General features: G+C 59.0%; 1 protein-coding gene across 2 annotated transcripts; it reads left to right on the top strand.

Moving 5' to 3' along the window:
- Positions 1-5,396: 5,396 nt before the first annotated feature.
- LOC116569659 (whey acidic protein-like) lies at positions 5,397-11,425 on the top strand. Of its 2 annotated transcripts, XM_032306050.1 has the most exons (5): positions 5,405-5,471; positions 9,580-9,805; positions 10,261-10,401; positions 10,751-10,909; positions 11,286-11,425. In XM_032306050.1, exons 2-5 carry the CDS (start codon positions 9,718-9,720, stop codon positions 11,300-11,302), a joined length of 405 nt encoding a protein of 134 aa, XP_032161941.1. In that variant the 5' UTR covers positions 5,405-5,471; positions 9,580-9,717; the 3' UTR covers positions 11,303-11,425. The 2 variants fall into 2 exon arrangements, 1 of the variants encoding a protein (XP_032161941.1); XR_004277124.1 differs by lacking the exons at positions 9,580-9,805; positions 10,751-10,909; positions 11,286-11,425 and adding an exon at positions 6,055-6,231 and having other exon boundaries at positions 5,397-5,471; positions 10,261-10,599.
- Positions 11,426-13,116: the final 1,691 nt, after the last annotated feature.

Raw genomic sequence — 13,116 nt, 5'->3', positions numbered from 1 at the left:
TGTAGAATGTGATCCTGCCAACGTCATGACCTGCTGAGGTGGGCCACCCAGGCCCCCGGGGAACTTACAAGGGTCTTCTGGGACCTCTGCGTGCAGACAGCAACAGAAGTGCAGAGCTGTGCGGTCCCCGGTAGGAAGGATGAGGCTGAGAGCCATGTCTGGGGAACATGCCCCGTTTTAAAGCTCGTTGAGCCCTCGAAACTGGAGGCAGGAAGAATAAGCTTTGTCCTGCATTAAAGAATAAAGGCTAGACCACATCGCCAAGGCGGCCACCAGGATGTCCCTCACTCAGGTCCCCCTTGACAAAACCAACGGGGCATCTGGCCGTGACAACAGTGGTCTCGAGGGGCTGTGGGGTCCGGCCAGGACCCTGTGGAACCCCACTGTGCTCCAAGACTGATGAAAGCTGATTTGAGAAGCCAGGCCCACACCCAGGCTGCCGACGCAGGGACCGAGGGCTGCAGAGTAGGAAACCTCCCCTCACCCCTGAGGACTCAGCCACTCAGCTGGTCTGTCACCAGCATCAAATACCAAGGGACCTGGAAGGAGTCTCGTGCACCGCTGTGTCAGCCCAGGGCACCTCCAGCACTCCGCCTGTCACACACACACACACGCACACTCGTGTGCACACACACACCGTGGCCAGCAGCCTATGCACATTCACAAGCCCCAGCAGTGGCAAGAGGGAGCTCCTGCAGACGGCTGGTGGGTGCGCCCAGAAAACCAGCCCAAAGCCGCAAGCTGGGGACAGACCCAAACGAGGTTTAGCCCCCTCAGGGAAAGCAAAGGGGAAGCTGAGGGCATGTGGCTAGACATGGCAGGATAGAGGAAAAGCGTACAAGCTAAAGAATTCTGCCACAAAAAGGAGCCAGGAGCCGGGAAGGGGGAGTGCCCACCAGTGCAAGAAAGCCTGAGAATCCCTAATGGAGTCAAGGGAAAGCACATCTCCCCGGGAATCAGTAGGTGAAGACTGCAAGGTATGACTGCCCCTTCCATTGTGAAGACAGTAACACAAAACTCCAAGGAACATGAAAAATCAAGGCAACATGACACCACCAAAAAAGCCCCACAATTATGGGGGTGCCTGAGTGACTCAGTCGTCAAGCATCTGCCTTGGGCTCAGGTCATGATCCCAGGGCCCTGGGATGGAGCCCTGCATGGGGCCCCCTTCCCATTGGGAAGCCGGCTTCTCCTTCTCCCACCCCCACCCCCACCCCCGCTTGTGTTCCCTCTCTCGCTGCGTCTCTCTCTCTGTCAGATAAATAAATAACATCTTTAAAAAAAAAAAAAGGCAACTTTCCCAATTTGCAATCTGCCCAGTAAGTTCAAAATACAAGTTCAAAATACAGGCATTGTGTTCAGAGCCCTGTGATAAAGTGAGCATCGCAATGAAGCAGGTTAAATGAACTGTTTGGTTTCCCACTGCACATGCAAATTATGTTTATACACTTCTCCGCTCCATCAGCGTGTGATAGCGTCCTGTCTTAAAGAAACAATGTACATACTTTAATTAGAAAACACTGTATTGCTGGGGCACCTGGGAGGCTCAGGCAGTTGAGCATCTGACTCTTGATTTCAGATCAAGTCATGATGTCAGAGCCGTGGGGTCGAGCCCTTGTCCAGCTCCAAGCTTAGCATGGAGTCTGCTTGGGATTCTTCCTGCCCCTCCCCCTCTCCTCACTCATGCACGCTCTCTCTCTCGCTCTTTCAAATAAATATATACATCTTTATAAAAAAGAAAAAAAAGAATTAACATCAATCTCTCAAACTCTTCCAAAAACTTGAAAAAGAAGAGATGCTCCCAAACTTGTTTTATGAGAACAGACCCACCCTGATACCAAAGCCAGGCAAGGGGGAAAAACCTACAGACCAATATCCCTCACCAATATAGATTCATCAAAATCTCAACTAAATTTCAACAAAAATTCTCAACTAAGTACTTGCAAACCAAATTCAGCCCTATATACCCGGATTAAGGGAGATTTCTTTCTGGGATGCAGGACCGGTTCAACATTCACCAACTGATCAATGTGATACATCACATTAATGGAATGAAGGATAAAAATTATATGGTTATCTCAATAGATGCAGAAAAAGTATTTGGCAAAGTACAGCATCCTTTCATTATAAAAGTGCTCGACAAAAAAGAAATGAATGGGAGTCAACAAAGGCCATAAAAGACGAGTCGACTGCTAGCCTCATACTCTCCAATGGAAGGTTGAAAGCTTTTCCTCCAAGATCAGGGACAAGACAAAAGCACTCTCACCACTCCTTTCCGACATGGTACTGGAAGTCCTGGCCAGAGCAATTAGGTAAGAAAAAATAAATAAAATAAATTAATTAATAAAAATAAAAATAATATAAATATAAATAAATAATTAAAATTAAAAATTTTTTAAAAAAGAAAATCCTAACGACTTCCTCAAAAAACTATGGGAACTAATCAATGAATTCAGTCAGGTTCCAGGATACACAGAAATCAGTTGTGTTTCCCTGAGTTTTCACTGAAGTATCTGAGAAGTAGATCAAACAAGCCCATCCACACTAGCACCAAAAACAATAAATCACTGAGGAATACGTTTGCCCAAGAGGTGGAACGTTTGTGTGCTGGAAACTGTGACACTTGGATGAAAGAAAGTGAACCACACGAAGCCAACGGGAAGATACCGTCAGGGACAGATGAAGAGTGTTAAAACATCCCCCAACACCGAAGGCCTGGTCCTGGGTGAGCTCAGTCCTTGCAATCTGGACGCCGGGGTCCGGGTTGTCACAGGGACCATGAAAGGGGGAGCCGGCCTTCCACAGGGTCCCCCCTCCCTGGCCATATCCCTGCTCCCAGCGCAGACGCTGCCCCTCTGTCTCGCTCGAAGGCTACCCATGTTTTTGAGCTTCCAAAGACTGAGTCTGCGGGGCAGCTTCCTTCACACATTCTTCTCTGTGCTTCTATCCGGATTTACTGATTTCTACCTTGATCTTAACTGTTCCTTTCCTTCTCCTTGATCTTCCCTTCTTGGTCCTCCAGGGGAGCGCTCAGATGATTGACAGGCGGTGCTGCGCCGGCCACGCCCCCAGGCTGCCCCCAGGCTGCTTCCTTGCCATTCAGCACAGGTGGGTTTTCCCTGTCCCTCAGACCTTCCCTTGGACCCGTGGCTTTAGTTACCACCATGTTTAGTTACCAAGAGTTTGGGGGGGGCACGGGGCGGGGGCTCAGAGTGTTAAGCCTCTGCCTCCAGCTCAGGTCATGGTCTCACGGTCCTGGGATTGAGCCCCACATCAAGCTCTCTGCTCAGCGGGGAGCCTGCTTCCCCCTCTCTCTCTGCCTGCCTCTCTGCCTACTTGTGACCTCTGTCAAATAAATAAATAAAATCTTTTTTAAAAAAAAAGAGTTGGGGCCTTTTCCTATTATTTTTCTGTTATTAATTTCTACTTTTAATTCTGCTGTGTTCATGGAAAACACTCTGTGGTCTCACTTGTTCTGTGGGCCAGGATGAGCCCATCTTGGTCTGCAGGCACTTGAAGAGAACACGTCCCCTGCTGTTGGTGGATGGGGAGTCCTGTCGACGTCAGAGGGGTCCTGGTGGGCGACACTGGCTTTGAGTTTTTTCCACGTTCCTGCAAATCTTCCTTGAAGTCATTCTGCCAGTCGTTGAGAGGGGTACTGCTGACAGCTTCCGCTTAAACGAGGACTTGCCCACATCTCTCAGACCTGTGGGGAGAAGTGGCCACATCCACACGCGCCTCTGGTGGGCTCTAGCAGCCCTGGGGAGCCCTGCAAGCCGAGCCCACTGTCCACCTCCCGCCTCATCGGCCTTGGCTGGAGGCCAGCTTTTCTGTTCCCTCCAACCAGGAAGGAGCCCCGGGCACCTTCCTGCGGGGCCCAGGCCTGGCCTCCTCTGCCCACGTCAGCTCCCCCACCTGCCCCTTGAAGGTGGCACACAGGAAGATGCAGCCCCAGACACAGCCAGCGGGGCTCACTCCTGAGGCCCTGGGAACTCAGATGGACCGTGCCTGGAGAAGTCCGTGCTGTTGAGAAACTCTGTGTCTCAAGGTCACACTTCTTGTAGGAGAAATCGCTCCCAGCTCCATAGTAACAAGCAGGGACAGCGCACTGTGGGTTCATGTTCAGAAAATAGGTATTTCTGTGTAAGTCCCTCTGCCCTCAGTGAGATCTGGGGGTCCCTAAACCTGGCTCGGCAGCAGTGTTTCTGGGGGTGAAAATCCCAACCCAGTTGTCCTAAAGGAGAGTCATGGGGACCAGCTGTGACCTGCCTCGTGGGGTCCCCACAGGTGGCCCCGTGTTTGGACAGGGTCAAGGCGGGGATCAGCACATAGTGTCCACGCCAAATGTCATGTCCATGTCTCACTCATCAGTGCTTCCCAACCCCTCAGGATGTTGTGAATGTCCTTCCCTATCCACACCGGAGGTCTCTTGCTGAGACAGACCAGGGGGGCTTAGCGGAGTCAGAGAGGCCTAGCCCTGGCCGTCTGGATGAGGGCTCAGCCCTCCTGCTCAAGACTGAGCACCAGCCCCTGCAGCCCTCCCAGATTCCTGCCAATGCCTGTTTGCAGACACCCTGTGGGTCTGGTGTCCCAGGTGGACCCCACTGGCTCCTCACGGTGGACAGATCACTCTCCAGGGCCCCACTGGCCTCCAAGCCAGGGTTTGCAGGTAGAGGGTGGGGAGACCCCACCGCAGCCCTGGGCTGATGTGCCTGCCATCACTTTCCCATCACGGCCCCTCGACTCCAGGTCAGGGGGGCCAGTAGGCTCCAAGCACGCTGGTGTAGACTCCAGGAGCCTGGAGTTCGGCCAAAGAGCGGCATCTCGAGGATGGGCCCAGGGCATCTCACAGCACTGGGGTCTGCACTCTGGCCAGGCCCAGAGACAGGGTCCACATCCTTCCCAGAGGCCGCTGCAGAAGGAAAGAACTTGGTGGTCCTTCTGGAAAGTGCACTGGAGACAAAGAGTTTGCACAGCTGTAGACACAATTCACTGACAGAGTTTGCACATACAAATGTACCATATGCGCACACACGGACACCCGTCCGGGCCAGTGCACACATTCTCCTACACAGATCATACAGGGATGCCCCACCTCTCCTTAGCCCCCTCCAGCGCCCCAGGCCTGCAGCGCCCCCCAGTCCTGCGCCCCCCTCCACCGGGAAACCCTCCCCTCCCCTGCCTTTCTCTTGGCCTCTGCTCATGCATGTGACAGGGACTCCCGTGTTTCCCCACCAGAAAGCTAGATTTTAACAGAAAATCTCCCGTTCTCTGAACGTTGGTTGGAAAATTAGATGTTTAAATGCTGGGCAGGGGATGAGGCTGCGAGATTGTCGAGGGAAATGACAGTTTTTTCTGTTGGAACCAACCCCCCCCCAGCTCAGCATCAGCTGGAGAGGACGTCCAAGGGCTTCTTTAGCCTCACCCCGGGCCCTGGGAGCCTCTGAGCTAGTGGGGCCCCGCCGTCTCAGGTAGCCAGCGATGGTGTGGCCGTCAGCCTGGCCCTGGGGTCCCACCGAAGCCTGTTCCAGCTCCACGCCTCTGCCCCTCTGGCTCCCCAGGCTTGTGGGAGGGCTCCTCCTGTGGCGGCCCGTGGTGTCCAGCTCTCCGGTGCAGGCTGGCTCTGAAGTGGGACCCACCGCCAGGCCAGCACATCAGAGGGTGAGGGCAGACACCAGACAGAAGGCCCCTGCCACCCTGCCCTCCTACCACAGCCTGGCTGGTCCCTGATTATAAGGCTGGGCCTCTCTCCTCTGTCCAAGACCCCAGCCACCCTGGTCCCGTCTCACAAGGACAGGCAGTGGGCTGTCCTGGGTGCCCCCCCCGACCCCCATCAGCCAACGGGGGGCCCTCATGAAGTCCACTGTTCAGGCCCCCCCACCTGACCCGGGCCTGGCCCCATGGCATTCTGTGGTCCTGGCCCCGCGGCCTCCCAGCCTCTCCCCCTTGGTGACCCTGGCATCAGCTACCCTCAGAAGACCCCGTTTCTCTGTGCCCGGCAACATTGCTGGTCATGGCACCTGGACTGTGGGCGCCTCCTGCCTTCTCCTGCAGGGGTGACGCACCTGCATCGGTGTGTCCCCTGGGGCCAGAGGACCACACCTCATCTGGCGGTGGTCCCAGCCACACAGCCAGCCCTACAGTTGCCTTCCACCCTGAGGACCACCCAGCAGCTACCACCAACCACTCCTCACCCTAGACATCCAACAGACTAAGGAGCCTGCACAGGAGGTGCCTTGAGAGACTGTGGGTGGGAGAGAACATTCCAGAGAGGAGTGGGAGGCAGGAGGTGGAGCCACTGTGTACGGGGCATGACCCAGTGAGACTGGGGTAAGGAAGGTGGGGACAAGGACCCCCGTCCAGGGGCCGTGACACCAGTGATGGGGACAGGACCCCCGCCCAGGGCTCGAGACACCCGTGATGGGGACAGGACCTCTGCCCAGGGCTCGTGATGTGTGTGATGGGAACAGGCCCTGCCCAGAGCTTTTGATGACAGTGATGGCAGGACCGCCGCCCAGGGTTCATGATGTCAGTGATGGGGACAGGACCCCCCCAGGAGTTGTGACACCTGATGATGGGGACTGAGCTCAAGATCCCACTCAGGGGCCATGATGTCCCCCACAAAGAGGGGCAAGTTTGTCTCCACCTTGAGAGCTGGAGGAAGCCCCAACCCAGCCGACCCCGTAGGACCAGTGGGGATACTGTGTGCTTAGCCCACGAAGGCCATGATGCTGCAGGTGAGCGCAGTGGGACCTCAGTTTCCCCACCTGTCCTGGCTTTCAGGGGCTGCTAGGAAGCAGGAAGGCCTGACTGTCTTGGAAGAAGATGGGCTGAGGCTAGGCTGGTGGGGCGAAGAAGCAGCGCACGTCCCTGCCCCGCGGCTGGAGAGCTCACGGCAGCACCGTTCCTGGAAACCTCTGGTTTCTCCACCTGCCCTCAGGACTGTGAAGGCAAATGGGCCCTACACCCACGCTTCTCCTGCCAACACCTCTTGCTCTGTTCCCAACCCCAGCCCTCTGGGCTGTGCATCCCCTCCCGGCATGGCCACGGCTCGTGACCCCAGGGGGTTACAGCCAACCTCCGCACTCCCCTACCGCAAGACCCACAGCTCAGGGCGAAGGGTGGCCCAGACACACAGGAGGTTCCCATTGCAGGTGAAGAAATGTTTACGATGGTGCCAGCCTGCAGGGAATGGCCACGCTCCCCCACCACAGAGTCCCCCGCCCCAAGCGTGGTGCTTTCTGGAAGTCTAGAGGGCCTGGGATCAGTGTGCGTGTCTGTACCCTCGGGCAGTGTGGCCCCTGTGACCGAGGTCGTCGGGGGGATGGGGGGACGGCTACCTCTGCAGGGGGGCATGAGGTGGGTGGGCAGGTGGTAGACGGACAGATGAGGGAAAACGAGAGGAAGTCCAGGTGAGCCGGGGACAAGACAGCTCCAGGACGCAGATCGGGCGTGAGTTCTGTTTTCTCCGCGCGTTTCTGAACTGTCCCAGCTTCCTACAACGCGTGTTATTCTTCTGATCAGAGCGACTAGGGGTTGTTTTCTAAGTAGTATGAGCTGCATCACAGAAAGCTTCCCAGAGCCGGGGGCACCTTGGCCACCAGCAGTGGCCTCCTACCGTCCTTGCATGGCCCCAACAGGAAAACCCGGCGGGGAGGGAAGGCCAGGTCCTGTCGGAGGGCCTCCAGCTCCTGGACAGGCTCCCTCCGTCATGGGTTCCCAGGGCTGACCCAGCCCCCAACTCCAGGCAGCCCCCTGGGGAGTTCCCAGAGGCCACACAACTATCAGGGGCCCAGCCATCCCTGTCTGGAGGGGCATCAGGCCACGCCTGGGTCCGGACTCCAGGCGCCAGGCCAGAGGGTTATGTTGCGGTGTGCGGTGTGAGAGGTCACGGGCCAGAGTGTGGGTCACCGTCTGCAAAAAGAGGCCTGATGCTGTCCCCTCCCACACTGTCCATGGGTGCCTAGATGCAGGGACACACTGAGCTGCATGATGGACAAGGACCCTGACCCAGCAGATTATGCTCCCGAGGAGCAGACAGTAAACATCCCAGAAGGGAGCTTCCCTAGGCCTGTGCTGGGAAGCAAGAGGCCAGGGCAGCAGAGCAGAGGGGACAGGCAAAAGGACCCCAAGTAGGAGAGCACTGGGGGAGCAGCCCACCAGGACGGTGCAAGGTGGGGTGGGGGTGGGGGAGGAGAGGGAGGGAGGGGAAGGGAAGGGAGGGAAATGGGAGGTTAGATGCAGGAAGGAGCTCAGGTGCTCCAAGCGGTCAGAGAGGAGGGGACCAGGCAGGATGGCCTGCCAGACCTTGTGACCATAGGTCCCACAAGCCGAGGCCACATCCTGGTGAGCCGGTGGCAAGTCTGGTCAGCCTGGCCTCAGACCTAGCATCCAAGCAAACCAGACCCTAAATCCCCTGGTCTTGGTGTAGGGGAGGCACAGAAAGCGGGGACAGGAAGCCAGCAGGACCTGCCAGCGAGTGACCGTGGCTTCGCTACCCCTCTGTCCTCCTAGGCCTGGTGTCCCCCATCAGGCCCGTGTGCTGCCTCCTTCCTGGGCTTCAGCGGGGAAAAATTTGGGAACTGCCAGCATGAGGCCGCCGGTCACTGTTGTGGCCAGGATCTTGGCCGCTGGCCATCCTGGAGGGGCCTGGGCTGAGGCCCCAGAACTCTGCTGAGGGGGCGTGAGGCCATCACGGTGCCCCTTGGGGCCGTCAGGAAGAGCCGGGTTATCTAAGCCCCGGCAGGGGAGCATCTGGGCTGAAACATCTGGAAATCCACAGAGCAGAGGCTGAGGGCCACAGCAGACAGCTGTCCGAGACCAAGGTCACGAGCGGGCAGAGAAGGTGACCTGGACCCAGTGGCAATGGCCTCAGTCACCCCGAGGCCCCTTCTCTGACTGGCCCTCAGGGAAGAAGGATGGAGGAAGCTCCCTCCCCATCCCAGGAGTACCACCAGCCACGCGGCCTGGCTGGCCTGCCACAAGCGGGCCCTTCTAGGAAGAGGCCTTCCTGGTAGCCACCAGGCCCTGCACAGAAAGAGCCGGGACATTCCCTGGCCCGGTGCTGGTGCTCTAACACAGGCGGCTGTTCTCATAGAAAGTTCCAGGGAAGACACACGTCACCACAAGAGAAACAAGACACAGTGCCCAGGGTCTGAGCGCAGGGTGGGGACGCACCTCTTGGGGAGCATCACGGGCCCCTTCTCTGCCCTTTGTTTTTTTTGTTTCATTTTACCTTTGTTTTTTTAAAGTGGTACCATTGCCCTGTGACAAGATACTGGTTTCAGGTGTGGGGGGAGGTGACTGGGTGACTGGATGTCTGCGAACCCGTCGGACACGATCTGCATGATGTCTCCTGAGCGCCCGTTAGCTCGCACTGTCAGATTTTCTTTTCTTGTGATGGAAACTTTTAAGATCCACTCTCTCTGCGATTCACAAATGAACCTGGTTTTGTTAAGGACCGACAGCCAGGCAGCCCATCCCACCCCCACGGCCCCTCAGGCGATACCTCCCTGAGGGAGGGAAATGGCGCACCTTATCAGGGCCTTTTTTAAGTTTTAAACCGTGTCCCTGATGCAGCGGTCCATCCAAGGCGGAAGCCCCTGGGCCAGCTGGGCCAGCGCCAGCCCCTCCCCCACATTCCTCCTCCCACTGCTGCCTTTAAAGGCTCCTGGGGCCCACAGGCCACCATCTGCCTTCTGCCTGCCACCTGCCACCATGCGCTGTCTTGTAAGCCTAGCTCTGGCCCTGCTGGCCCTGGAGGCTGCCCTGGCCCTGGCCCCAGCCCCGGCCCTCACCTTGCCAGGTAGGCCTGAGCTGCCATCCCTTGGCCGGGCGTGGGGGGGTGGCGGTCAGGAGGGTCCTCCTGGCCTCCCTTGGCCCCAGGTGCATCCCCGACACACCGCTGACCCTGATATGTTGGTGATAGGACGGGCGGCACAGGGTGGAGGAGGCTTGCCCCTTAGGGGTCCCCCACAGCAAAAGAGCAAGGCACTGCCTAGAGACCCCCAGGTGCCACAAGGCCGGGCCCCCGTCCTTGGACCCCTGGGTTTTAACCCCACCTGCTGCCGTGGGCCTGGACCTGACGCACCCTTTCGTTCCCAGGTCACGCTCTGCTTACTCTCTTCCTTTCAAGAAAGGGGGCAAGTTAGGGTGCTGGGGACGAGACTGCCCATGGCTCTCGCCCCACCTTGCCCCCCACCAAGCAGCCCCGGGGGAGGTGGTCCATGGGCCCCCCTCACCTGCCTATCCTGTGTGCAGCGCAGGCTGTGTGTCCGGAGCTCAGCTCCTCCGAGGAGGACGCCTGTGTGGTCTCCTGCAACTCAGACGAGAACTGCCCCCAAGGCACCAAATGCTGCCCCAGGAGCCCCTGCAGCCGCTCCTGCGTGGTCCCCCTCATCGGTAACACCGCGGCCCCCACGTCCCAGCTGAGGCCTATCTGGGGGTGGGAGGAGCCAGCTTGCTCTAGGGTCCCCCCTGAGAGGGCACCCCAGACCCCTCTTAGTGACCCACCTCCCCAGCTCCCCGAACTCCACCCGGGAGTAAGCCCACTCCCCTGCTGGCGTGCGGGCTCAGGCTCACAAGCCTCCTCCCAGCATCGCCCAGGCCCAGCTCTCTGAAGCGGCAGCCGCGGTCCCCTCCTTAGGGGCCCAGAGGGCACGGTGGCAGCCCTGGGGGCCAGGACACCAGTCGCAGGGGAGACCAGCTGCAGGGCGAACTCAGGGCCTGAGGGCCGGCCATTTCTCCCCAGCGCCTGTGCAGAAGGCCGGCCGCTGCCCCTGGGTGCCGGCCCCGCTGACGCCCACACCCTGCTTGGAGAGCAGTGAGTGCTCCCGGGACGACCACTGTGCGGGTGACAGAAAGTGCTGCCTGAGCACCTGCGCCATGAGGTGTCTCTCACCTGAGGCAGGTGAGCGCCCCACGCCCTCCCGGGACCGCACCACGGCCACGGCCACAGCCCCAGCCACTGTGGCAGAAGGCGGCCTGGGCTCAGACTAGGCGTCAGGCGAGCAAAGGAAGCGGAGACTCAGAGACTCGTCTGAGCGGCACAGCGAGCCATGGTCCAGCCCAGGCTGAGGAGGGCCTGTGACCTTGCCACGTAACCCTGGGAGGCAGCTGGGCTCCCAAATGTGGGAGGAGGCCTGGGGCAGGAGCCGGGAACCGCAGACCCTGGCCCCCTGTGCCCAAGCCTGCCTGTGGGCCATGGGGAAGGCCGGGGTGGGAAGGCTGTGGAGCGGCCCCCGAGGTTGGGTCCCGCTCCTCTGAGGCCTCCGTGTCGCCTGCAGAGGAGCCACTCCAGTGAGGGGCTTCCCCAGGAACCCCCCGGCTGCCGGGAGCGACCAGCCTGAGCCTGCTTGGCAAGAACCTCGTCTCCCCGATCCAGAGAGCGCGAGACACTTCCCACCTGCTGCCAATAAAAACCCACTTAGCTTCACGTCTCTCCGTCTGTCTGTCTGTCCGGGGCACCTGCCAGGAGGGACAAAGCACACAGGCCTCTGGGAGCTCCCAGGCTGCCCACTCAGCCCTCGGGGTCCGGCCCTGCTGAGAGGCGTCGCTGGCATGGGGATGGGGGGAGAGCAAAGACTGCAGGGAGGGCTGGGGCCCCGACGTCGATGTGGCCTCTCTCCACGGCAGCGTGTGACCCCATCTGGTGGTTGATGCGGAGGGCAGTGTGCTCGCAGGGAGCCTCAGTGCCCATAGCGCCTGGGGCAGCCTCACTAGGACCCGCAGGGAAGCGCGCCCACCCAGCACACACGTGAGCCCCCGGGGTTGCCACCAGGCTGCCCCGACCGCAAGCACCCCCAGAATTTCCGGAGGCCACCTGCTCCCTGCCTCGCTAAGCTCTGGATTCAGGGGTTCCCACGAACTCCACAGGCTCACCAAGTGGTAAGGATGACCCACAGAAGTCTGAGCGCACAGTCTGTTACAAAGGACACAGACCAGAAAGAGCCAAATGTCGCTCTCGCCAGCAAGAACGACGTGGAGACAAGCTTCTTTAATGGCTTCTTTTTATCTTCTTCCCCCTCTGGCGCAGCTCCTCGCGGCACACGGCGCAGTAGCGCTGCTCGCACAGCACCCGCATCTTGGTGGAGCAGCGGTAGCACACCGGGTGGTCGCAGCGGCCCAGCGCCGTGGCCTCCAGGTCCCCGCAGCACAGCACGCAGCTCCCGCCGCCCCGCTCGGGCGTCGCCGCCGCCTCCAGGGCCGCGCACCGCCACCACCGCGGCCGCGGCCGCCGCCGCCGCCACCACCGCGGCCGCGGCCGCCGCCGCCATGGTCCGGGCTGCGGCCCCCTCCGGCCGGCGCGGCGCAGCGCGGCCTGGCTCCTGGCGGGCCGCCCCTCTACAAGTACATTCAAGCATATATACACCGGCAAGTTAGCCCGCCTAGCCAATCACCGCAGTGCTCATGCACCTCCCGCGTGAGTGGACCTAAATGAACAGCCAATCATATTCAGTCCCTTACAGCTCTTATAGTAGGCCTCCTGTACTGGCTCCCGACAGCCAAATACAGACCACACCGTGGGGGTGGGGGCGGGGACACAGTAGGCTGTGTCCCCGCTGGGGGGGGCCACCACCTCCCCACACACCCACGTGTCCCCATCCCAGAAGCCCCCTGCGTTTCAGTGCCCAGAAAGGTCTCGAAGCTTCATGGACAGGATGAAACCCTTGGCCATTGCTGACCAACTCAGCCCCTACCCTCTAACCTGAGGGCTGGCTCTCGGGCTGCTGGCCCCTGTCCTGTGCCATTGAGGACCCCAGAGCCGCATCAGCATAAACTCGGGTATAAGAAAGGAGTCCTTACAAATATCACAGGACATTCATATCACCCAGGGAACTGCAAGGTTTTGTAGCACTCTTCCAGGGAGGGGACAAAGACCAGAGTTCTTTATTTTTTTAAGATTTATTTATTTGTTGGGGCGCCTGGGTGGCTCAGTGGGTTAAAGCCTCTGCCTTCAGCTCAGATCATGATCCCAGCGTCCTGGGATGGAGCCCCGCATTGGGCTCTCTGCTCAGCGGGGAGTCTGCTTCCTCCTCTCTCTGCCTGCCTCCCTGACTGCTTGTGATCTCTCTCTCTGTCAAATAAATAAATAAAATCTTTTTTTAAAAAAATATT

The sequence above is a fragment of the Mustela erminea genome, chromosome 11, assembly GCF_009829155.1.
Source record: "Mustela erminea isolate mMusErm1 chromosome 11, mMusErm1.Pri, whole genome shotgun sequence".
NCBI lineage: Eukaryota > Metazoa > Chordata > Mammalia > Carnivora > Mustelidae > Mustela > Mustela erminea.
This window is presented reverse-complemented; position numbering and strand designations above follow the sequence as displayed.

Coding starts and splice junctions, on each gene's coding strand:
- LOC116569659 (XM_032306050.1), top strand. CDS start 9,718: ATGCGCTGTCTTGTAAGCCTAGCTCTGGCCCTGCTGGCCCTGGAGGCT. Junction 9,806..10,260: donor CCCGGCCCTCACCTTGCCAG/GTAGGCCTGAGC, acceptor TCCTGTGTGCAG/CGCAGGCTGTGTGTCCGGAG. Junction 10,402..10,750: donor CTGCGTGGTCCCCCTCATCG/GTAACACCGCGG, acceptor ATTTCTCCCCAG/CGCCTGTGCAGAAGGCCGGC.